The 24982-nt window shown below is 37.5% G+C and overlaps 1 protein-coding gene across 2 annotated transcripts in view; it reads right to left on the bottom strand.

The window, feature by feature from the left end:
- GALNT1 (polypeptide N-acetylgalactosaminyltransferase 1) overlaps positions 1–24982 on the bottom strand; it is a 124756-nt gene that overhangs the window by 13559 nt on the left and 86215 nt on the right. For both annotated transcript variants that reach the window (XM_090285651.1, XM_090285650.1), the window contains 6 exons: positions 19396–19562; positions 13873–14080; positions 7464–7634; positions 4858–4975; positions 3424–3604; positions 2446–2585 (listed from right to left, as the gene is read on the bottom strand). In XM_090285651.1, coding sequence (XP_090141777.1) covers positions 2446–2585; positions 3424–3604; positions 4858–4975; positions 7464–7634; positions 13873–14080; positions 19396–19562 — 985 coding nt within the window. The remainder of the gene's footprint in view (positions 1–2445; positions 2586–3423; positions 3605–4857; positions 4976–7463; positions 7635–13872; positions 14081–19395; positions 19563–24982) is intronic.

Consider the following 24982-nt stretch of genomic DNA (forward strand, 5'->3'; position numbering starts at 1 on the left):
GCTTGATTTTAGCACATTCACATTTTCTTTTTTGGGTAATTTGAATTAGTACACAGTTTCATCCTAGCAAAAATTAACAAAAAATCCTTCTTTAACCCCACATGCCCCTCCAGCTAACTCCCATTTCTATGCTTTTTTTTTTATAACAAAGTTTTTCCAAGACATGTCCACTCATGATCTCCACTTCCTTTTCTCCCTAGGTTGGATTTCTTTTCCTGTTTGGGGTCATGTGTTTTTTGAAAGTTAATTTCGTAATTAAAAGCTTATAAAGACTTACAATGAATCGCAGATTGATCCAGTAAAACAAAATTCTTTTCTATAAGCAATGTATTTTCATATATAATTCTCTGGACTATTAAAAAAAATAGTGGTCATAAGCAGCTAGTTATTTATAAGCCACTACTGGGTTGTGAGAATTACTGCCTTGACCTAACAAAAAGAGGGACCCTGGGGAGTTAGAAGATTATGAAGAGAGAAGACCTAGAATCTTTATGGCCCATTGATTCGGGGTGTTAAACTGAAGTAAAAAAGAGAAGGAGAAACACTATTTGTCAGTGGGACACAGCAGCACAACATTTCTGCTCCAACATCTAGGGAGGAAAGCAGTTAAAATACAAAAGTCCTATTATTGAGGCTATGGAAACAATTAGGACCAGGTGAACTATAATTTCAGAAACGGAAAAGCCTGCGCTGGATGAATGCTGGTAATCACCAGTTGTCTTCCTCTGCAAGGGCATTGCTAATGGTACATGCTGAGGACAGGGCATAGCCCAAATGTGCCTTTTCCTGGGGAAAGAGCATAGTAGTGTTTTGGTTATGTGAGGCTGGCAGGACAAATTAAAACTAGAGGAGCCCCAAATGCAAGGCCTTTTGCTTCATGGGACATCTGCGTCCTTAATGGGCAGGAAGCTGGAACTGGAAAGGCAAAACAAAATCTTAAGACAATCTCCTGGTACTTAAGAGATAAATTCCTGCTAGATGGAAGATTTGCAAAAAATACAACTTGTCTCTCAACTCAATAAGGTGGGAGGGTAAAGTACTATCTTCAAAACCTCAGAAAGGGAAAACTTTCAGGTTGAGGAGCTACACATCCTTCCATGCAATTACTCAAAAGCCCTGAAGAACCAGACCTAAGAAACATACACGAGCCAGAAGTGAACCGGGGTTTTCTAAAATTGTAACCCAGGTCCACATAATTCAGTCATTGTTATAGGTTGAACTGTGTCCCCTTAAAATTCATATGCTGACATCCGAACCCCTGGTACTTCAGAATGTGCCATTATTTGGAGAAAAGGTCTTTATAGAGGTAATCAAGTTAAAAGAAGGTCATTAGGGTGGGCCCTAATTCATATGTCCTTGTAAAGAGGGAAAATATGGAGGCAGCTGTGCACACAGGAGAATGCCATATGAAGGTGAAGACAGAGACACTAGAACATCAGCAAACCACCAGAAGCTAGGGAGAGGCAGAGAAGAGTTCTTCCTCACAGATCTCAGAAGGAACCAAACCTGCCTGTACCTTGATCTCAGATTTCCAGTCTTCAGAACTGCGAGACAATAAATTTCTATTGTGTAAGGCACTCAGTTTGTGGTACTTTACGATGGCAACTCTAGGAAACGACATAATCCTTGACTTGATCAGACACCTGGGCTAAAGAGAGGGACCTATCTGGATCCCCGATACAACAGAGCACAGTTTGGGCCGGGAGGTAGAATGGGTGGCTACTGACAGTCTAGGAATACTGTGGACTAAAGCACAAAAAATAGTTTCTTGTGACCATCCTGGTAATTAAACTAGACAGTAAGAAGACAAGTTTCTCTCTACCTTCTACCATGGGCACCCATAAAGATACAAAAGCCAAGCTCCAAAGCACAACTGTGTTAACTAATTATAAGCATTAATAACCATATTATTTTAGGTTTCAAGAAAATTGGTGGCCAAATTCTAAGAGCAATAACTAAAGGCATCATCAGAAACAAACATGCTTACCAATGTTCTTTCCAACCTCCTGGCCCAAACTGAGATTTAGAACTCACAAAGGAAAAAAAAAAAAAAAAGAGTGCTAAAAATATAATTAATTATAAATGGTCTTGCAAGTTTCCTTGTCAGGTCATTAGGACACTAGGAAATTAGCTTTAGGAGTATACAGTTTCAACTAAATGAGTCTGTTTGTTAAAATAAGTCTATGGAAGATACTAAAATATTGTAACGAGTCCAACTATGAAAGAGGTAGAGCATTCTATTTTAAGAAAATATAACGTGATAAAAATCTAACAAGGTTTCAAGCTATGAGGCAGACTGTGTCAACTAACAAGAATTTTCCTACACTTGTGGTTATGTAATTTTAAAATGAAGGGACTCCCTTGTTGGAAGTTTAACCTCTATTGATTTTGATATATAAATGGGAATGTAATAAGCACACCGAATAAAGTTGTTGTTTTTTTTACCTCTCCCAAAGAGAAATAGTGACGTGGAATCTGAGAATCAGGATAAATATTCTCTAGGTACCAGGAGAAAGGTTTGCATTGGAGTTTGTGTCTTAGACCAACTCTTGATGCTATATCTCCATAATCTACCTTCGTAACACCTGTTAAAAGAAAATGCGTGAATTATTAATGTTCTATTGGGTAACAAATTTCTATTTATGTATTACATCTAAGCCAGAGGAATGGGAAAAGTGGTACCATTTTGGTGATGTGTGACTATACAAGTGATATACCATAAATCCACTTCCGAAAGTATAAAACAAGAAAATATATTAGCATATGTTTTTCAAAGAAAAATTAAATTTATGTGATAATAATATACATGCTAATAATATATTATAAGGGATCAGAGAACTTTAATATGTTAAGGCAAAAACAAAAGATTTATATCGCCCAATTATTAAACAAATTAAACAGAACAATTGTTTCTAGTCAGGTTTCTCTCACACTTGACAGTCTTATGGTAATTAAAAAATGAAGAGGGAATGGTAACACTGTAACTCAGATTTACAACTGATGGAACAGCTATTCCCACAAAACTCTAAAAGAGCAGAGAAAAGTTCCCAGAGAGAAGTCCCTTGAGGCATGTTTCAGGGGTCTGAACCAGCCTTGAGTTACTCAGCCCTTTCATATCAATGTTAAATGTTTTGGTTAGGTTAACACACATACACACACAACACCTGGACTAACAGTAATTTCTACAATGCCAATCTGGATGATTTATTATTTTTGATAATAATGCATTATATCAGGCATTCTGCTAAGTGCTTTTTATAGTATATGTCATTTCATTTATTTCTTACAATTACTTATGATATAGGTAACTGTTTCACCTCTGCTCAAAGCTTCTTTCTTCCTCTTCTTACATCTCCTCAGAAGGCATTAGGATCAGGAACAAGAAAATTAAGTCTTGCATTTCTAATGCAAAATAATGCTAACCTGGGGAAATTATATAGAAGAAATTCTTGAATTCATCCATCCACACTTCTGCAAGTCGTCTGTTATTTTTATTAATAATCTGTCCTGTGCCTCCTGGAAATGTGTAAGGTGTAGCTTTCCGAAACACATGTCCAACATGTGAGCAAGTAACAATCTCCAAAGTTCCTCCACACTGCCAAATCTGAGAACAACAATAAAGAAGATGAGTTTTAAACACTGATAGTTTAAAAACAAATTGTTCCCATCACAGTTGGAATTTCACAGAAACAAGGGCATATGCTAGAGCTCCTGTTATATGGTCACAGAACCAGTGCTTCTTCAGGAGCAAACCTTTCTCTAATTTTTGGTTCTGATTAAGCCAGAGGTTGAAGGTTAAATTTAAAAAAACATAGGTTAAAGGCTAAGTACAAAAAAAGATATAAGGTCTAGAAGCAGTATTTTCCTAACTGCAGACCATGACTCGTAAAAGGATCATAAATTCAAATTTGATGAATTGTACCAGTACTTGCTAACAAAGACATACTGTTTCATGAAATGTTTGTTTTGTGTGTTGTGTATGTATAATGAATAATGTATTTATTAATATGGTTCATGGTAAAAAAAAAAACCCAAAACGTTTGACTATGGAGTATTCAGCTAGAGTCCTGTCTGTTCCTCCTTCAAACCTGTGTCATAGCCTGTACATTAAATTGAAATTAGGACTCTACACTGGATCTCTCACGAGTTGCTCAGTGAGACAGTAAAGCACACTTTGCTGCCCTTGTAAGCATAAAAACAGAAAGGGGATAAAAGACAGATCAAGTATGGCTTCACATCCTTAATTAATGAAATGATCCTTGTGCTCCTTTCAAAATGCATTTTTCCTTAAAAATCTAACTGCTTATAATTAAAACATATTTTGAAAAGTTTTGATTTGGTTAAATATTCAGTATTTTCCCATAATCTTAAAACGATAAAGCTGGATAGGAGATTCAAAATGACCTAGAGTCTAAACCTCTCCTTTTATAAGAAGGCAAAGACATCTACTAGGAATAAAATGAGCTAGCTGGTTTAGATTCCAGTGCAGGTCACTGTGGTTTCCACTATAAGCTATATGTCTACAAATTATTTTCAGGAATACACAATGTCATTTAAATAATATGTTGATTGTTTTTAGAGCTTGAATTACTTCCTTGAAAATAACAAATTAAAAACAAATAGGAAATCTTGTATAAGTTTTATTGGTAGACTATTAAGATAACTAAATTATTTGCTTAAAACAATTTATAATGAACCCTTAACAGTATTGCCAATTTTTATGATGGACTGGAAGTTCTGAATTCTGGTTAAACGCATACTAAATTTTTTTTTTAAATTTAGAGAATAACATGAATAATTAAAGCATATCCATATCAGAGGTTAAAAAGAAGATTACTTTTTTCAAAGGGAACTTACCCTAAAGGAAATTTCTAGGTTTTCTCCTCCCCAAATATCCATTCCAGCATCATATGTTCCAATTTCCTGAAAGTAATCTCTGTCTATTGAAAAAAGGCCTCCTGCCATTGTAGGTGTTCTGAAATTCAATCATAATACTATACTGTTAATTGTAACAATTTAAAATTTACAATCAGTTTTTGTTTTTAAAAGTCATGTTATACCTGCTAACTACAGAATAAATACTTATTCTCACACATTTTAAAAACTGTCACAACCCTTAGGGGCTTTGATATTATGTTAATTGGTTTTCAGACATGACCTGCACCCTGGCCATGCTGTCACAGCTTCTTCCTGGACATCATTCTCTCCAGTCCCAAGAGCTCTTCCTGTCTTTGTAGCTTTCATGGTCCTCAGGTCCTGAATGAGCATCCACCCTGAAACTCATCTCCATGTAAGAGTGTACCTGCTCCATTCCTAACAACTATAAAAGCAGCTACATTAACCAATTAGATTCATGTTAGCCACCCTAACACACCAGGTTGTAAAGGGTGGCAAATACTTCAAAGACATAAGATTAAATAGGATGGAAAACAGTGTGGCCCTTTCTCTATACCTAATAGGAACCTTTAAGGAAAGAAGGAGATGGAGTACTGAAGAAAAAACACTACATATACTTCTAAGGCAGTGATTTTCAACTGCAAGAGGTACACCGGTATGCCACAAGAATTTTTAAAACATGTAATACCTGACTATTTAGTCAGGGGCACTGACCCCTTTTCCCTTAGATTGTCAAATTAAAAAAAAAGACAGCCAATACAATAGTCATCTGGTATGAATGAATCAAAACTATACCTATTTTTGTCAAGATTTGCAAAAAAATGTATTTTTTGATGTGCTGCAGAATTTTATTAATTAGTTCATGTGTGCCATGAGATGAAAAAGGTTGAAAATTGCTATTCTAAGGGGATCATCATCCTGAACCAAGTATGGTATCTCCTCTGCAGAAGAGGAGCCCAATTCATCAACACATAGCCCTTGAATTCAGAGCTGTGGGAATAGGTGGAATTAAGCAGAGAAATGATAATGAAGGAGGTTTAACTAAATAAATAGCAAACATTTGATTTCTCTGAAGAATGAGTGTGAAGGAAAAACAGACTCTGGGAGGAAAAAATTAAGTTCCAGGGAAGAAGACACTACAGAGACTATATTTTAAGATGAACTGGGTCTCCTCTGTAGCTCTAAAATGTTCCCATCCCATGCCCTAATGGCCCATTTGCTTTTCCAGTAGAAATGGTTGCTTCCACAAAGTAAAGACCTATTTTGATTTTAGAAGAGGAAAAAAAAGAGAAAGTTTAATATCGTTGGAGTCAAAAGAAATAGGTCAACACCTAGAGTTATCATTTAGTACAGGGATTTCTTGACCTGGGTTTTGGGGTTTCTCAAAATTTCCTACAGTTATACATATGCTATATCTTCTGTTTGCACATGTGTACAGCCCTCCTTAGAGGAGACATAGCCTTTTTTTTTTTTAATTTAATTTTATTTATTTATTTATTTATTCATTTATTTATTGGGGGGGGGTTTCAATTACAGTTGTCCCATTTTCCCCCATTTCTCTCCCCCACCCAACCCACCCCCTCCCCCGCAATCATATCCCTCCCCGTTGTCCATGTCCATGAGACATAGCTTTTATCAGACTTTTCAAAGAAGTCCATCATTTACGAAATGTTTAGGAACCCTTGGCTTTGGTGGTGATTTGACCTGTCAGCAAGAGTGGGAAAACCCCTTTACTACTTAAGAACTCAAGCTGGCTAAGGGGGAAGAGGGTATAATTATTGAAACCTCTCTTGTACTTTGCCAGAACTGGACTTGATTTCAAAGGAAGGCAGATCTGAGAAGCCCAGGATAGGAGAAAGCTAAAAAAGCCTGGCTCTGGAGGGACTCCCAATCACTACAGAAGCAGCAGGCTAATGCAACTGGAATAAATCCTAGGATGGTTCAGAAAGCTCAGTCTCAGTTTAAAAACTCTTAATAGCAGGAAGATATTTATCCCTTTCTGGAAAAAAATCTTTATATATGACCAAATGTAGAACAAAGGAAAATTCAGAAATACACTAATGAAATTTTTAAATACATTTGTTGATTCTAGGTATCTTTATATTTAAAACAAGCTCTTTTAACCTTACCAGTCAGTAACTATCATCCAGATGATACAAGTCTGGATATACAATCTTATATTTTGATTCAAGGACCCAATTTTAAGTAATATTTTAGTATATTAACACAATTAATTAAGGGGTAGTTTGATTCAAATTCAGTATTATCCTTAACTGAATTAAGGCACAAATCTGACTACAAATTTGCACGATGTTATTCATATAAGAATGAAAAAACATGTATGTCATCATTTCTCACATGTGCTGGATTTATATAAACAAAAAATTCTAATCTTATTAATTGATCAGGGGGAAAATCTGTCTTTAATGATATATGTGAAAGATGGCTCTTAACTACCCATATGGTACCCACATGCTTCATGTCTCTCAAAATGTACTTATAATCCTTCCAAAGTTTCATGATCACCTGCCAATAACACTAGAGAAAATGTTTCACAAATTAATTACCTGACAGGAAGAGTCCGATCACCTTTCCTTCTGTCCATTTCTCTTTGGGGAACAGGATACCAGCGAAAATTGAGCTTCCAGTTGAATCCACCATAGGTCATATCAGAACCTGCCATGTACTCAAAAGTATCATCACTGATCACATCAATGATAGGACATACCACTGTTTTCCTAAAATCATAAAAGCAAATACAAAAATCTTTTAAAACCTTCCTTTTTGAGGCCTTCTATAACAATTGTATACAGTATTCTCTCACTCATCGTGGGTATTACCGTTCTAGGCCTAAACACTACGTATGTTCTTAAACATATTCTACACTTTTAAACCTATGTAACTTTAACAACATACGTATACAGTACCGCAAAATCCCGCGATATAGCGAAAAATCAATGATAAGTAATTAAATATATTTTTTAAAATGCTGTGATACAGTGAGGTCGTGATAAGTGAACTGCAATATAGAGAGGGACTACTGTGCTAAGTCGACAGCCATCCGTCTTGAGAGACGATGGTGTAGCTTCTTAAGAGTCTATCTGCACCGCCGAGAATGGCTATGCAGTCCGACTCGGGAGTGACACGGTATCTGTCTCCTCCCGTGTTGAATCGACATCTTGCGATGACGCTGGAGTGTCCTCTCCAGTGAAGCTGAAGCTACAGAGCCTGGGCAGGGTGATATGGAGGGTCTGCTGTTGCCCATGCAGCAGACCCCCCCTCTCTTCGCAGCTGAAGGGTCCAAGGGAAAGACGGAGTCAATACAGCTTGGCTTCAGGTGCGCCGCAGGAGTTGCCGGTGTTGACTACAACGTCAAACCGCCTTAGGGACTCCAGCTCCGGATTTTCTGTCGGGGTTTACTCCCTTAGCCTTTCCCCTGAAGAGGTATGCCGCAAGGCAGCGGAGGTTTTTTGGAGTCAGAGTTTTCCTTCTCTGATGTGCCCCGACTGGAAGATCGAACCAGCGACACTTAGCTAGCAGGCCGACGCTCAATCCACTGAGCCAAACCAGCCAGGGTGTCTGTGCTAAGTACTTAAAAAATAAAAATACATTCTACAAGACAATGGTGAAAAACTTTCCTGCTATAGCCTACCAAGCTAACATCATAATTATTTATCGTATTTATTTATAACTTGTTGATAACCTTCCATCCCTTTTCATTCATACTTTTACATATCTGCCACAAAACCACCACCACAGCTAGGTATTTTTGGTGTAAGCATTGCCATAAACATCTTCACCTCAGACATTTTTGATGCATAACTAATTGGCTATAAAAGAATCACATCAAAAGACATTAAAACATAAGACATCATAAAACAAGAAAATGTAAATAACAAATATTTAAAAACTATTTAAAACATGTGTAGCTCATGGCAATACTGTGCAAATCAGTGATTTTTTATTGTGGATTTGACCTATGGGAAATGTGGGTTCAACTTTGCGACCTCAAAAGAGATCTCAGCCTCTCTCTCCTCCCAATGTAGTGTGTTTCAAATAAAGAAACCAACTGTTGGGGCAAATCACTGTCATCTGAAAGACATGCTGACTATTTTAAGACCACCACTGTGTCTACTTGTCCCTGTACAACCATTTGAGGGCTAGCTAAGATTTATATGTAATATAAAAATGGGGAGTAACTGCAAGAAATTTGTCAATGGAGAAATGAAACCAAACTGACAACCAAGTAAAACTGTTAACCAGTTATTTTATCTTTACTATGGTTGATTGATTCATCAATGGAGAAATGGAATCAAACAAAAAACCCTAATCTGTCAACCAGTTACCACTTTTTTTATGAAAAACTGCCTTATATCCAATTAATTACTAAACGAAATGCTTGTGGCAAAGATGCTACAGCCAAAGTACCCAGAACCATTTGGCACATGTAAAAATACTTCAAATATTTCTACAGTTTTAAAAAATAACACTTTTACTGACTACACATTAAATCATTTCAAGCTAATTTTCTTAATAAACAATTTTAAACATTTGTGTTCCTTATTGGTTTTTTTTTTTTTGCTATTAAGGTACCAAGTGAATTTGTTCATATACATTTTTCACTTGTGCTTAAGAAAGTAAACTTCCAGGAGTGAGATCACTGAATTAAAGGAACTTTTTTTTTTTATTTAAGATTTCATTTATTTTTAGAGAGAGGGGAAGAGAGGGAGAGAAACATCAGTCTGTTGCCTGTCATACTCACCCTGACTTGGGACTGAACTCGCAAGCCAGGCATGTGCCATGACCAGGAATCAAACTGGCAACCTTTTGCTTTGTGGGAAGACACCCAAGCAAAAGCCACACCAGTCAGGGCAAGGAAGGAACTTTCTTGTGACACTATTCTTTAATGCTTTCCCAAAGTGTTATATTTAAAAATCTTATTTTGTAATTATTAAAAAGGATATTTCCCCCACAAGTTTGTTATTTAAAATTTGTTCAGTTGGGAATGTAGTATTTGTCAAAAACTTGAAAAGACTCACCCATGACCACTGCCCCTTCTAAGGAAGGGTGCTCTACCCAGAGCCCTTGTCAGCCACATTTTAGAGTATGTAATATCCTCCTCCTCATCCACTGGTGTCTTATTTAACAAATCTCCCCCTACTTTTAAGTCGTGAAGATGTTCTCCTATATTGTCTTCAAAAATAATTATATTTTTGCTGAATTTGTCTTTAATCCTCACAAAAATGATTTTGGGTATGATATGCAGTAAGTATCCAACTTCATTTATTTTTCTTATGGTTAACTGATTGTTCCAGCACTGTTTATATAATGGTCCTTTTTTCCTTCTGTTGTAACTATCAGTGCCTGCTCTGTCATAAATTGAGTTTCAATATAAACATGGTGTGATTTCTAAACACTACTCTTTCACTAATCATACATCACTGTCACAATCAATACCACTTCAACGTAAGTCTTGTATCTTCTAGGACAAGCCCCATTGTACCTTACTACTCTTCTTCAGGAGTCTCAGCAAATAATGTTAGAACTAGCCAGTTTCTCTGAGAAAATCCTGTTGAGATTTCAATTGGAAATGTCTTGAATTTATAGATTAATGTGGGGAAAACTGATATTTTATCTTAACTTTTCTGTCCATGAACACCATCCTCCTCTCTCCATTTAGAGTAAACATATTCCTAAATTATAATCTATGATTTCCATTGTTATTATAAATGGTAATACTTTTTTCTTTTTAAGATTTTATTTTTAGAGAGGGGAAGGGAGGGAGAAAAAGAGGGATGTGATATAGAAACACTGATTGGCTGCCTCTCCTATGTACCCTAGGCAGCGACCAAACCTGTAACCCAGCCATGTGCTCTGAGTGGGAATCGAACCAGTGACCTTTCACCTTGTGGGATGATGTCCAACCAACCCACATTGATCAGAACTCTTTCTCTGTTTTATATTTTCTAACTATTTCTTGCTGGTGTGGAGAAGGCAACCGCCTTTTCTATTATAATCTTATGTTTGACAATATTGCTAAATTATTTTTTCTATTGTAATTTTTTCTTTATAGAAAAAAACACAACATTTACAATTGACAGCCTCTGTTCTTTTTTTTCTTTCCGATCCTTATACCGTTTATTTATTTCTTGTATCACTGTAAAATCTAAGGCTTCTAATAATCCCAAGTAACAGCAGTAATTCAGGGTATCCTTATCTTGCTCCATATCCTTTAAAAAATACTTGCGCCCTGAACAGTGTGGCTCAGTTGGTTGGGCGTCATCCTGCAAAGTGAAAGGTTAGCTGGTTTGATTCCCAGCCAGAGCACACCCTGGTTGGGTGCAAATGGGAGATAACCAACCAATCGATGTTTCTCTTCCTCCCTTTTTCTTCCTCCCTCCCCCTCCTGTAAAAATACATAATTAAAATCTTTTAAAAAATACTCTACATTTCTCCATCAATATGGTGTTTGCTTGCTAAGGTTTTTAGTTTTTTTTTAAGCTTTCTTTTCTCAGGTTAGTAAATTTCCATTCTGTAACAGTTCGCTAAGTATTTTTATAAATGGACCCTTTTTCTGTAGCTACTGAAGTGATCAGAGAGTTTTAATGACAGATAATCATAGGTTCAGAACTATGTTAATGGGGTGTGTTAAGTGAATTGATTTTGTATTAAATGAAACCATTTAGTCATGATATAGATGTGTGTGTATATATAAAATATTATATATTAATATATCTGTATATATAATATATATATAATTACCCCTGGCTGGTTTGGCTCAGTGGATTGAGCGTCGGCCTGCGAGCTAAGTGTCGCTGGTTCGATCTTCCAGTCAGGGCACATCAGAGAAGGAAAACTCTGACTCCAAAAAACCTCCGCTGCCTTGCGGCATACCTCTTCAGGGGAAAGGCTAAGGGAGTAAACCCTGACAGAAAATCCGGAGCCGGAGTCCCTAAGGCGGTTTGACGTTGTAGTCAACACCGGCAACTCCTGCGGCGCACCTGAAGCCAAGCTGTATTGACTCCGTCTTTCCCTTGGACCCTTCAGCTGCGAAGAGAGGGGGGGTCTGCTGCATGGGCAACAGCAGACCCTCCATATCACCCTGCCCAGGCTCTGTAGCTTCAGCTTCACTGGAGAGGACACTCCAGCGTCATCACAAGATGTCGATTCAACACGGGAGGAGACAGATACCGTGTCACTCCCGAGTCGGACTGCACAGCCATTCTCGGCGGTGCAGATAGACTCTTAAGAAGCTACACCATCGTCTCTCGAGACGGACGGCTGCCGAACGAACGAACGAACGATATAATTACCCCCCTCAGTTGGACTCAATTTGCTAGTATTATGATATTTTTGTATGAGCATTCATGAGTGGGTTTGAGTAATTTTCCATGTATGTCTGTTCTGGTTTTCCTATCAAGGTTATACTAGTGTCATAAAAAAAGTTGAGTTGGTTCTCTATTTTTCTATATTGTTTATAAATTCTTAGGAGAGATTTGTTTCCCCTCCACCACCTCATACCAAGGTTGAAACAGGCAAGTTTTCTTTGGTGTGGTGAGATTTATTTGCCTGTTTCACTTACACTGAGATCCAGATATCAAGATCCTAGCTTTTTACAGGTGTCTGCTGTTTATCTTCCCACCTTAGACAGGTCCTAGGCCTTGTCTCCTATCCTCCTGTTACTTGTTTTTCAAGGCAAAAGCTCAGTGTCCCCCAAGTTCAGCAAAAATGGTACAAGTGAAAGCTGGCTTTAGTGTTTGAGCAGATCACTTGTTCTCACTTCATTTTGAGATCTGTAAAATTTCTTACTTTAGTGCCAAGTCAGTGGTACATTTAAAACCCTTTTGTGTGTGTTTTTTAGCCAGCAAGCTTTCCAGCTGGAAAAGTTATTCAGGATCCCTAATCTACCATTTAGCCCAAACTGGAAGTTGTTGTGACTGCTTTTTCAGTCAACTCCCCTTCCATGTTTCTGTTGTCACCTTACACTGCTTCTCTCCATGGGTTCAGGCTTCTGCTTCATAAAGGTTATGTGTTGTCTTTATGCAAGCAAATATTTATTTACTAAATCAGTCATCAATTACTTATAGAAAACAATTCACAGAGATATCCTGTTCCTTCTTCAGGCAACATTCTTCTTCCTAAAGCTGCTGTATGTTCTCATTGCTCCAGTGCTGGTTTTTCCTATCATCCATCTTTGAATGGGGACAGATTTAAGTCCAGGAATTGCTTACAAACAGAATACATGTAGTGGCTTTGATCTGCACTATGCTCCACTAGACTAGTAAAAGTTTAGTCTGCTAAAATCTAAACTTCAATGTTAAGGTGACACAGACAGCTTCTAGTTCAAACTGCGATTACAAACAGAAATTCTATCTAACAGACTGAAGTTAGGTGCTCTCCTGATACACGGGAACTAAGCCAGAGCCCAGCAGATCATTCTTTAAAAAATGTGCTTTATTAAAGACTATAGCCATGGACGCCTGCAGCTCCCAGTGCTCTTCCTGTGTCATCTAAGATTACAGTGCTTTCCAACATGCAGTTAAGCATTTCAGGATGTAATATGTACCTCCCACCCACTTCTACTTCTTGTACTACAGTTCCAGCAAAGATGTAGACAGAGATGGAATGACCTGCAGGCCCAGTGTTAGCTTTACAGAATAGGCACAAGTGAAGAGTTTTATCTTACCTTCCCTGAGTTCATTGTCCATCTGTTCTGCTCCTGTTCAGTCAATAGAGCATATACATAGTATACATCTTACCAACATGTTTCCTAACCCATTCTTATTAACAAGACAGTTTGCAAACATTCCTTTCAGAGTTCAGAATACGGTATTCTTTATAATTAATTTATAGTGCTCTTCATGGGTATTGTAAAGAAGACTTCAGAGGAAATTATTTCTGTATTTATTCACAAATACAGAATGTTACAACTTACTATACAGTTTACGAAACAAATTATATACTTCAGAAAATTACCTGTCTTGTTTGATCCTGGCTAAGAGAGGCTCCAGCCAGCCTACTGTGCACTCACAGTGGGCATCTAAGAAAGTGATCACTTGGCCTTTAGACACAGAAGCTCCTTTTAATCTAGCTCTGATCAATCCAGAACGTTGTTCCATTCGAATTACATGAACTGGTACTTTTAATTTTTTCACATAACTCTCAAGAGGTCTTTTCAAAAAGTCTGAAAAATTAACAAAACAAAAATATCATGAAAAAACTGTGACCTGGCATTACCTAGATGCAAAGCGATTTTGATCTGCAATATTCATTCAACACATATTTACTGAACAATTTTAGCGAGGCTCCCTGACTCACAGACCCATTTTGCTATAGGGAGCCTTTTATTTCCTGCAAGAAAGCACTAGGGCCGCCCCTACTTTATACCAGGAATTAGGAGAGAGCCTTTGGGTTCAGGCTCAATTAGAGATAGCATGTTACCGCATTTCTCTAAGCAATTCTTTGTCAGGCTAAATTTTGGTTTTTCTAATCATGTTTAAAGATCAGGAACAAAAATTGTTGTAGTTCTTCAAAGGTAGAAACTAATTGTCTTATTGATTACTACAGTCTTTGACTATGCAGTTCTTTTATCAGGAGGTAGAAATGAAGTCAAGCTCAGAAGGGAAGTACTGAACTTTAATTGCAAGATTAAATGGAGATCCTTAACAGACAAGTAGATTTAGGTAAAAATGTCTTTAAGAGGAAAGGACAATTGAAGACAAAAAGGGGGAAAGGGAGATGAAGTGGGTATGTGAAATTAATAGCTATCCTGGAGCTGTGCAGATAGAGGTTATGACCCTAAGCTAAGGATGTCCTGCCGCCAGAGTACATAATTGACTTTGAAAAGCAGAAAAAGCTCAGCTTCATCAAAACAAAGACAATTTTTCAGATCAGGTTATTTCATAGCATTTATGCCAGAGAAGCGCTTGATAAGTGGTATGGCCAAATGTCTTTCCAACTAGTCCCCATACAATAGGTATTGAGGACAATCTCTCCAGGGAAGGAAAAACTTGAGATGGAACTAGTGGGACTCTGATGACCAGCTTTGTCCCATGGGACTCTTATAATGGGAACATCCTATGTACATCAAAGTATACATATTAAGGGGTTCTTTAAGTTCTAAAAGTGGGAATACAAAGAACTTCCTATATAGTGGATAGGGAAGGACAAATAGGAGTGAAATGGTTCTTGTCTGTTTAACTGGTAAGATCAGAATAATAGGAAAATTGTGAAAGAGAAAGGTCTATGTGTCCCACTACATCAGAATATCCATCATTTCCATTGCAGCTAATATATCTACTAATATATTTGGGCTTAAAGTATATGAAAAACATCTGGACTACAACTCCTACCTGGATCACCACTGTGATTTTATGAACCAAATCTTAGGGTCAGAAAGACAGAATTTGAGTCTAAGTAAAAAGATGAGGGTAGTGCCAGCTGCAGAGAAAAGCAACATTTTGCAACACTAGCTATCATTTTGTGTCTATTTAGCACAATGGTAGGCTCTTTCCATATTTAATCTCATTTAACACTCACAATGACACTATGAGCTTGTCACATATTTCAGGCACAAAAATCTAAGGCTCAGAATATTAAATGAACTGATCAAGGTGACACAGCTTGTTAAGGGGTTAATCCAAGATTCAAAGCTGTGTCTGCCTGATTTTGAAGTCCATTTTTTCATCCATAGCCAGAAATCCTAGCAGGAAACTAGAGAGAGAACAATTCAAGTATACATAAATCACCTGATCCAACACACATTTAAACTACTTTAAGTCCAGAGTTTGATAGAATCTCATGTGGTAGGGTGTGAGATATATTCTAGTACTTTACAAGTGTCAAGGCTGTGTTTATCATCAATAATGTGTATTCCAATAAGTTCTCCCAAAAACATTAAACAGTTTAAAGTGCTTCTTCAGAATCAAAGCAATTTAATTACTGCGTCTCACATCTTTGAAAGCTATAATACTCTGTCCTGTCTATAAATAAAATGAAAAATGCATGACTCTTTTGGTAGCTCAAAAAAGTTACTATTTCACAAATTTTCTTAACATCTTAGTTTGACATGTTTGTGGCTTTCATGCAGTAAAGCTAAGAAATAGGTGTCTTCCTAACAGTTGATATAGAATTATGGGCTCAGGGCTGGGTGGAGGATTAGTAACTATTCAAGCCTCATTGTGCAAAAACGAGCTTGGGGCAGGGCGTGGGAAGGAGTTAAGTCATTATTAGAAGCTACTATGTCATTTCAAAATAAGAAAATCTTGTTTATTAGAATATCTCTACAGCTATTAGCCTATAAATGGATACCTAAGCATTTCTCTATCAGAGTGTGAGGTCGTCAGAGAATGTGTCAGAAAAAATTTTACTGCTCATAGCAACATCTGAGAAATCTTATCCAGAACTCTAGAGAACTGTAGAAAGAGCAAGGAATTTAGTTTAGTAAGTCTGACTCCTAATCTTCACAAAAAGAAGAACCTCTGTTTCCTTATGTGTAAAATGAGAAAAACAACAGTCATCTCAGATGAGGAACATTCTGTCAGTTCTAAGTTTTCAGATAACCTGAGATGACAATTAGATAACTGCTGACACGAACTGTTTCATTAGAGACCCTGTAGTAGTAAAGTTACAACAGACAGTAATGTGTAGAGCAGTTAAGAGGTCAAACCTTTGGTTTATGTTAAGCCTCATTTTCCTCATCAATAAAATAGGAATAATTACAGCACCTACTTCATACTTCTTTAATAAAGGGAGCGACTGACAACTCAGCAGGTTAACTGTGAAATCAAGTATCTTGAGGCCAGGAGCAGACTGCAGGCTACACAACCTAATTAGGAAGCTTTGTAGTGTAGACAAGAAATAAAAGCAAGGGTTAACTGACTGGCAGATTATTCTTTCATTCATTAAATAATTCTGTTTACTAAGTAACAGGCACTGTGGGCACTGAGGAGATAATGGTGAGCAAACAGACCTGATGGAGTGGAGAGTCTAAGTGGGGGACAGGTTCGGGCAGGGGCAGCAGATGGGCATAAAGAGACAAGTAAACAATTAAATCTCTGTTAAGAGCTATCAGGGAGGACAGAGGTTCTGAGATGTGTTCCGGGAGATATAACCTGACCTTGGGAGGTCAACGAAGGCTTCTCTAAATATAACTTGATTATGAGTAAATATTTGAGCTGAGCTGTGAGGATGGGGTGGGCAGGGAATGATTCAAGATGTGACTGAAGATGCAAGAAGCCAGGTTATGTAGGCCTCAGAGGAAAGATTTTAATCAGAGAAGTGATGTGATCAGATGTGCATGCTTAAAGGCTCACTCTGCATGTCCAGTGGTGTGCAGATGAGGTGGGGTAAGAATGTAAGTGAGGAGACTAGTTAGTCTATTTCACCAGTTCAGGGTAGAAATGATGGTGTCTTGGATGTGTCTCATGAAGAGGAAAAAGCAGACTTAGAGAGTTACTTAAAAATAGAGAGCTTCCTCTGGTTCCTATTCCTGGCCCCAACAGTTACCACCTAAACAAGAGATAAAGAAAATTATATATGATAATTCTCAATCTGGATAGCAAGACTACAATTACAACTACAAAAACACAATGCTTAGTGGTTTCCAAATGTCAGAAATGGTGACCTAAACTTCTGAGGCTTTCTAGGCAGAAGATAAAGGAGCAGCAGACCCCTGATTGGGGCTCTGAGTCAACACTCAGGGACCCTGCTTAGTGACTAAGAGCCCCAAATGGAGCAGTGAAGTAGAAGTCTGCCGGCATGTTTTCTCTTACAGATAAGAAAGGGGAAAAATAACTGGTATATGTGACTTTGTCACTTTAGAGTTGTGGGCACATGTGTCTAATTAGGCCACATCCTACAAAAACTCAATATTCCACACAGCCTTTTCTGGCACCCAACAGAATAATAGTGAAACCAAAGGAGGAAATGGAAAAGTAATTCATTTCATTTGAAGAAAAATATCTCTCCTTGAGGAATATTTAATTTATGCAAATATCAACATATGAGTAAACCAAACACAGTCACTTGTAGTATAGATGTTTGTACAGATTGCTGCATACATGAACTTCAGTTAATTTTCTTAAAGGATTAACTCTAGCAAAAAATTATCCACATGAGGTTTTATACTTCTATTGTCAACAGTAATTATTTAAGAGTATTCTTAACTCTAATTAATTTTCATATTAATCACATTCTATATTATAATATTCTTTAAATATTTTGCATGATTATCAACTGTCTTTTTGACTAAATTCGGGAGATAAAATATAAAGGACATGAGAAGGTAGGACTAGAACTTATTCTTCATTTACACCTCTATAATCTGGCAAAGTAAGATTTAAATTGTTATTAATGTGCAAATTGCTCCCAATAATTATAATATGAAATGATTAAATTTAATCATGATTAAATGTACATATTTAGTGTAGACCCAGGAAGGAGAAGGTATAATACTTGACCAAACTATCTTAGCAGATACAATGAGAGATTAGGCAAGAGAGTTGGAAGATACTAAAGAGGTTGACATGATAGGTCATGAAGTTTAAGGCTGATCAAGGAAGAAAGGGAGAGAAGTTTTCTGTAGTTCCCTCCAAATTGTTCTCATGTGAGCTTAGGAATGCATGACATTGATGATCCTAAAGAGATCTGATGGTGGATGGGGGCGAGAAGCCTAGGAAATGCTGGGTAACTCTGAATTTAGCAGGTTTCTTTATTCACAGACTAAGCAGAGCCTTTTCTACATTACTTTGTAGTGTGAAATCTCCAAGAACCATTCAGAATAAATAAAGCTGGTCCAAGTACTTCTAATTAATACACTTTTCCAAAGAGTACTTCATGAAATAGTTTGAAAGATTCTAAGCTCATGAAAAATTCTGAGATTTTTAGAAGAATATTTGAGCAAGAGTCACTATAAAGATTTATTATGAGATCAGAGTCATATTATATACCATTTTTTTCTTAAGTTCCTTCCTCATCCTATTATGCACCTAGCTATAGAAGCATTCCTGAACTCAGAAGTGGAGTAAATAGGAAAAACCTAAGAAGAGTCTGGAGAACTAAGGCTCACCCGCTAAGGCTTCACTGTGCTGTCAGATACTTCCCACTGTACATGGAACTGAATTTCTCCATTTACAGCTCTAAATAAGATCCAGTCTCTTTGCAGTAACTCAGGGCTGCAGTTTCCCACAGAGAAAATCCTAATAAAATTATGTGGATTTATTCACTAATTCTGCAAAAATGTTTATTTTATACAGCATTATTTCTTTTTAAAAACAATCTAAGAAGAGACACACATTAAAAACTAATTAAAGTAATATTTTAAATTTCACAGTGTGTAATTGTTTTGCATATGTGAATAAGTCCAAATGCCACAAGTATTTTTAGTATAAATTAGAAGTTTGTATAAAGTTATTGCATTAAAAATTATAGCAACTACTTTAAAAAATCATTAATGACAAAAGGTGTAGCATATTATTGGTGTTACAATTTAAAATTTACCTCTTTCACTGGCATCATCTACTAGAACAATTTCTTCTAGCATGTGTCTTGGTGAGCGATTAATGACACTATGGACAGTTCGCAGAAGTGTGCTCCAAGCCTCATTGTGGAAAACAATCACCACACTTGTTGTAGGAAGAGTATCTGGATACACCTTTGTTTTACACCTAGAGACAAAGCAAATGCCTTTATAAAAAGTGACTATTAAGATAGCACAATGAATGAATCCAGACTAGAAAGGGTAATAAAACAATAAAAACAGTTTGCTCTAGTGGTGGGACTCTTGGTAACTTTTCATTTATTTACTTTTTGGGTAATGTTGCATGTTTAATAAATAGTATCTGTTTAAAGTTACATGTTTAAATTAAAATTATTTTAAAAGAAGTCAATTCTTTAAAATTAGGTATCTCTTCCTGATGAATGTTTTCTGTTGATTCAACTTAATGGAGAATGTACTAAAGCTATATCATCAATCCCAAACTAAATTTATTCCAAGAATCCAGTTGCATAAAAAAATTCAGAACCACTAGAAATCTACACAATTTATTAATCTAAAGAAAAACATACCTCCCACAAAGGAAGAGAACTAATATTCACTGAGTGCCTATGGTGTACTGGGCACTTAGGCTTCCTATAGTTCTGTGAGGTACTTGGAGCCACATTTCAGAGACAGAAGCTGAGGACAGAAAGAACAAGAGAATGGCAAGGCCTGACTGAGGACTCCACAGTCCACGCTCTGCTGACCAAGCTTTTAATGCTGCGCCTCTATACTGAAACAACAATGTCTAGAAATGAATAATCAGAAAGACCAAACACACTAAAAAATACATGCACACAGAATCAATGTATTCATTGTATGTTTCTAGCATTTTGTTTTAGGCAACATGGTCTCCTCTTTCAACCTTGTTAGCTAGACATAACTGCTCTATAAAGGCTAGCAGATAACAATAACAGTAGTAAGTAACCATATATCAAGGGATGTACTTTAGAACATAAACACTCCTAAAGTGCGTATATAACTCTTTCTTAGGTATCCCCAAATTTTAACTGTTGCTCCAGCCTCTTCTTTCCATTCTTTTCTGCTCTCTAGCAGCCTCCCCAAACCTTGTGGTCTCTCCAATCTCATTTGTTATTGACTGTCAAGGGGAGTAAAGAAGGGAAGAGGGAAGAAATGAGAAAAAATAGCAACAAAACTCTTCAGAAGCTGCCACAGCAACCGTACTTACTGAAAGTGCCACTCTAGGGATGCTAGTTGGCAGTGGGAAGAAAAAGAAAATGGAAGGGAAAAAAAGCTGACAAGGTCAAGGGGTTGAATAAAGAAGAAATGGGAAGGAGAGTTCACTATAGAGGCCCCATCAGCACTGGTCCCCTTCTCTCAAAGGAGAAAAGGAAAACAAATAGTTTCCATTGTCCTCATCATTAAATCCAATTTCAGCCTCTCCCATCCTCTTTACCATTTCCAAGATCCTCTTTTCACAGTATGGTTTCCATCTCCTATTATTAGTAACCCCACTATCTATTCACTGACACGAAAGACCCGTAGCCTTGCACATCACAGTCCACTCCCTTCTCCCTCTATGTTCACTCCAACACCCACTAGAAGGCCACCACACAGCCTGCCACCCTGTCTACACCTCCCTGCCTGGAAGTCTGACCTACAGTGGTGAGACCAAAAGACCAGTTATGTAGGCTATGGGATAATGTGTCCCTAGCATTCCAAATAATACTTCTGAAAATAGATTCCCATCAAAACTGTTTTGTCATAAATGGTGGAGCTATATATGTTTTTGCTTCAGGTACAGCATAGGTGAACAAGTCAAGACACTCATATTTTTTATGGGAAGACGCATCCTGAAAGCCTGACTCACAGCCTTCTTGAACAGGACTGTGAAGTCAGGAATGGCCTGGATATGATTCAGAAAAAGTTTCTTGTATTATTTAACTGGTTCGTATTTAGTCAAATATGATGTCTTTTCCCAAATTAATCCTATTTATTATTATAGGAGAGTTGGGAAGCAGAAAATAGCCACAGTGACTACAAAGCTGCTAGCTTACCAAAACAACAAGAACAAAATTGAGTGAGACCTAGAAAATGATTAGGTGAAGGCACAGTGCATAAACAGTTATCATTAGCCATGTGCATGGCTAGGAAGCAACAGGAAGAAAACAGAAAAATCTGAGATGGCAGGTTCTGCAGAAGAGCAATGATGAGCTAGGTTTATTTCTTGAATAATATGTTAAAGATTAAATTCTGAAGTTGTATGGAAAGGAAGTAAGGACACTAGAAATGAAGAAGACTAAAATGGAAATCGTTCACAATAGAAGAATCAAAGTAGCAAAGCAAATATTAGAATTCTAACAACAACAAAAAATTACCTAAATCAAACAGTTAAATTTCATCATTCAGAGAAGAGAATTCACAAATATTCTCTCAAAGCAAAACAAAATATATAGAGAAAACATGGGAAACTTATCATAACAGATCTCAAAACAGATAAACACACACACCCTCCTCTACCTGGGAAAGCCACGAAGCACTTGAGAAGAATCGAAGACCCTTTCAGCATTCTAGCTAAGCTTTTCCCATGGGGGGGCCACCTGTCCTTGTGGAGTGGGCAGCACAGAGCTGAAGATAAACAGGAGGGCCACAGGCAGTGTTATGAAGCAGCTTTCACCCACCCTGTCCCAACTGAATCATCCACAGGAATGAAAGTCAGCCAGGATAAGGTTGTACTACTTTTTAAAAAGATATTATATTGATTATGCTATTACAGTTGTCCCAATTTTTCACCCTTTGCCCCCCTCCACCTGGTACTCCCATTCACTCCAGAAATACCTCCTCTTGGTTCATGTCCAGGGTTGTGCATATATATGTTCTGGCTTCTCCATTTCCTATACTTAACATCCCCCCGTCTATTTTGTACCTACCAATTCCAATTATGCCTCTTAATCCCCGCACCTTTTCCCTTCCCCCTCCCCGCTCATAATCCTCCACATGTTTTCCGTATCTATGATTCTGATCCTGTTCTCTTGTTTGCTTAGTTTTTTTTTTAGGGTTCAGCTGTTGATAGTTGTGAATTTGTTGTCATTTTAATGTTCATATTTTTGATCTTTTTCTTAAATAAGTCCCTTTAACATTTCATATAATAGCTTGGTGATGATGAACTACTTTAGCTTTACCTTGTCTCGGAAGCACTTTATCTGCCCTTCAATTCTAAATGATAGCTTTGCTCAATAGAGTAATCTAGGTTATAGGTCCTTGCTTTTCATCACTTTGAATACTTCTTGCCAGTCCCTTCTTGCTTGCAGTTTCTTTTGAGAAATCAGCTGACAGTCTTATGGAGGCTCCTTTGTAGGTAACACTCTGCTTTTAAGATTCTTTATTTTTAGCCTTTGGCATTTTAATTATGCTGTGTCTTGGCGTGGTCCTCTTTGGGTCCAACTTGTTTGGGATTCTCTGTGCTTCCTGGACTTGTATGTCTATTTCCTTCACCAAATTAGGGAAGCTTTCTTTCATTATTTTTTCAATAAGTTTTCAATTTCTTGCTTTCCCCCTTCTACTTCTGGCATCCCTATGATTCGGATGTTGGTACGTTTGGAAATGTCCCAGAGGCCCCTTATACTATCCTTGTTTTTTCGAATTCTTTTTTCTTCTTGCTGAATGCTTATTTATTTCTTATGTTCCAAATAATTGATTTGAATCTGGTGTCATCTCCAAAGTTGGTTCCCTGTAGATTTTTCTTTATTTCACTTAATGTAACCTTCATTTTTGCCTAGGACCTTTTAATGCAGCTGCCGTACTCAGTGAGTTGAGTAACGTGATCACAAGTGTTTTGAAGTCTGCATCTGATAGGGGTTATGTCCGTTTCGTTTAGTTCTTTTTCTGGGGTTTTGTTCTGTTCTTTCATTTGGGTCATATTTCTTTGTCTCCTCAATTTGGCAGCCTCCTTGTGTTTGTTCCTGTGTATTAGGTAGAATTGCTTTGACTCCCTGTCTTAGTAACATGACCTATTGTAGAAAAGGCACCTGTAAATTGTATGGGGCAGAGCCTTATGTAATTGCCAGGGCAGGGCCACCCTCTTCACCACTTTGTGGCTCTGTGTGTGGGGAGGGCTCAGAGAGTAGACAATGCCACTGCTTGGCTTCTGGAGGTTTGCCTGACACTTGCTTGTTTTCCAGTTACCTCATTTACTCCCTGTACGTGATGGTGCCCTCTCAACTGTTGCCCTGATACTTAATCCCAGAGAAGGTTGTTCTGCGTAAGTTCTAAGTCTGTGCGGGCCCTTTAAGCAGACTGTCCTGAAAATCCAGCAGTTTCTTCTACCGCCTCAACCCTGCTGGTTTTTACAGACAGAAGTTATGGGGATTTATCTTCCTGGTGCTGGAACCCTGGGCTGTGTGGTCTGGCCTGGGGCTGGGATCCCTCGCCCCAGAGGTATCCCTCCCGATTTTTATCCACCACACATTAATGTGGGACCACCTGTTCTGCTGCCTCTCCATGCCACACCATGTCTCTGCCCCTCCTCCCCATCAGGATGAATGTGGCTTCTTTAAATCCTTGGTTGTCAGACTTCCATACAGTTCAATTTTCTGACAGTTCTAGGTGTTACTTGTTTTGAGATTTGGTTGTAACTTCTTCTGTAGCTGTTCAAGTAAGCAAAGTGTGTTTACCTATGCCTCCATCTTGACCAGAAGTCCTGATTGCTGGGATTAAAAAAAGAAACAAAAAAAAACAGATTGTCTTCACCTTAAGACACTTTTCTCTGTGATAGCACAGACCATAAATTTTTTGCTCACTATTCAGTCTCTAGCATCAGGAAGAATGCTTGGTACATGGCTGGCAATGAAGAAATATTTGTTGAGTAAGTGAAAGAGAAGGCATTCTGTTCAGCTGCAGGCACAGCTTGGATGGAAGTCTGAGCCTGTGGGCGGTGGAGCAGCAGGTGCGGCTGAAGCTACTTTTTTTTTTTTTTTTGAAAGTTATGTACAACTTTGTGGGTTAGAAAAAGAGGGAAAAGAAGTCTTAATTTTTTATTAAAATATAATGTATTGATACACATAAGAAAGCTGACAAATCATAAGTATGTAGCTGAATAAATTTCCACATAGTGAATGCATCAAGTAGTCAGCACTCAGGTGAAGGAACAGACTGTTAGCCACACCCCAGAGGCCTCCTCTGTGCCCACCGGGAATGTATCAGAGTTCCAACTATCCTGCATCTTTGTCAGCACTTGATACTGCCAGTAATTTTATTTTAGTTATTTAAATGGGCATAAAGTGCTATCTCATTACAGTTTTAATTGGCATTTCCCCAATAGCTAATGCCTTTTTATGTGCTCATTTGCCATCCAAATAGCATCTTGGGTGAAGTGTCAAGTTTTTGGACATTTTATTGCATTCAACTTTTTAAAAAAGTCGGTGATATGTTTTGAATTCTTTATATATTCTAGATAACAGTCTTTATTGAAAGTACAGTTTGCAAATAATTTTTTCCAAGTCTGTAGTTTGTCATTTCTTTCTCTTAACAGTGTTTTTAGAAGAGAGAAAGTTTTAAAATTTGATGAAGTTCAAATTATCCACTTTCCTT

This window comes from Furipterus horrens, unplaced genomic scaffold, assembly GCF_987537825.1.
Source record: "Furipterus horrens unplaced genomic scaffold, mFurHor1.1.pri manual_scaffold_8, whole genome shotgun sequence".
In the NCBI taxonomy this organism is placed as follows: domain Eukaryota; kingdom Metazoa; phylum Chordata; class Mammalia; order Chiroptera; family Furipteridae; genus Furipterus; species Furipterus horrens.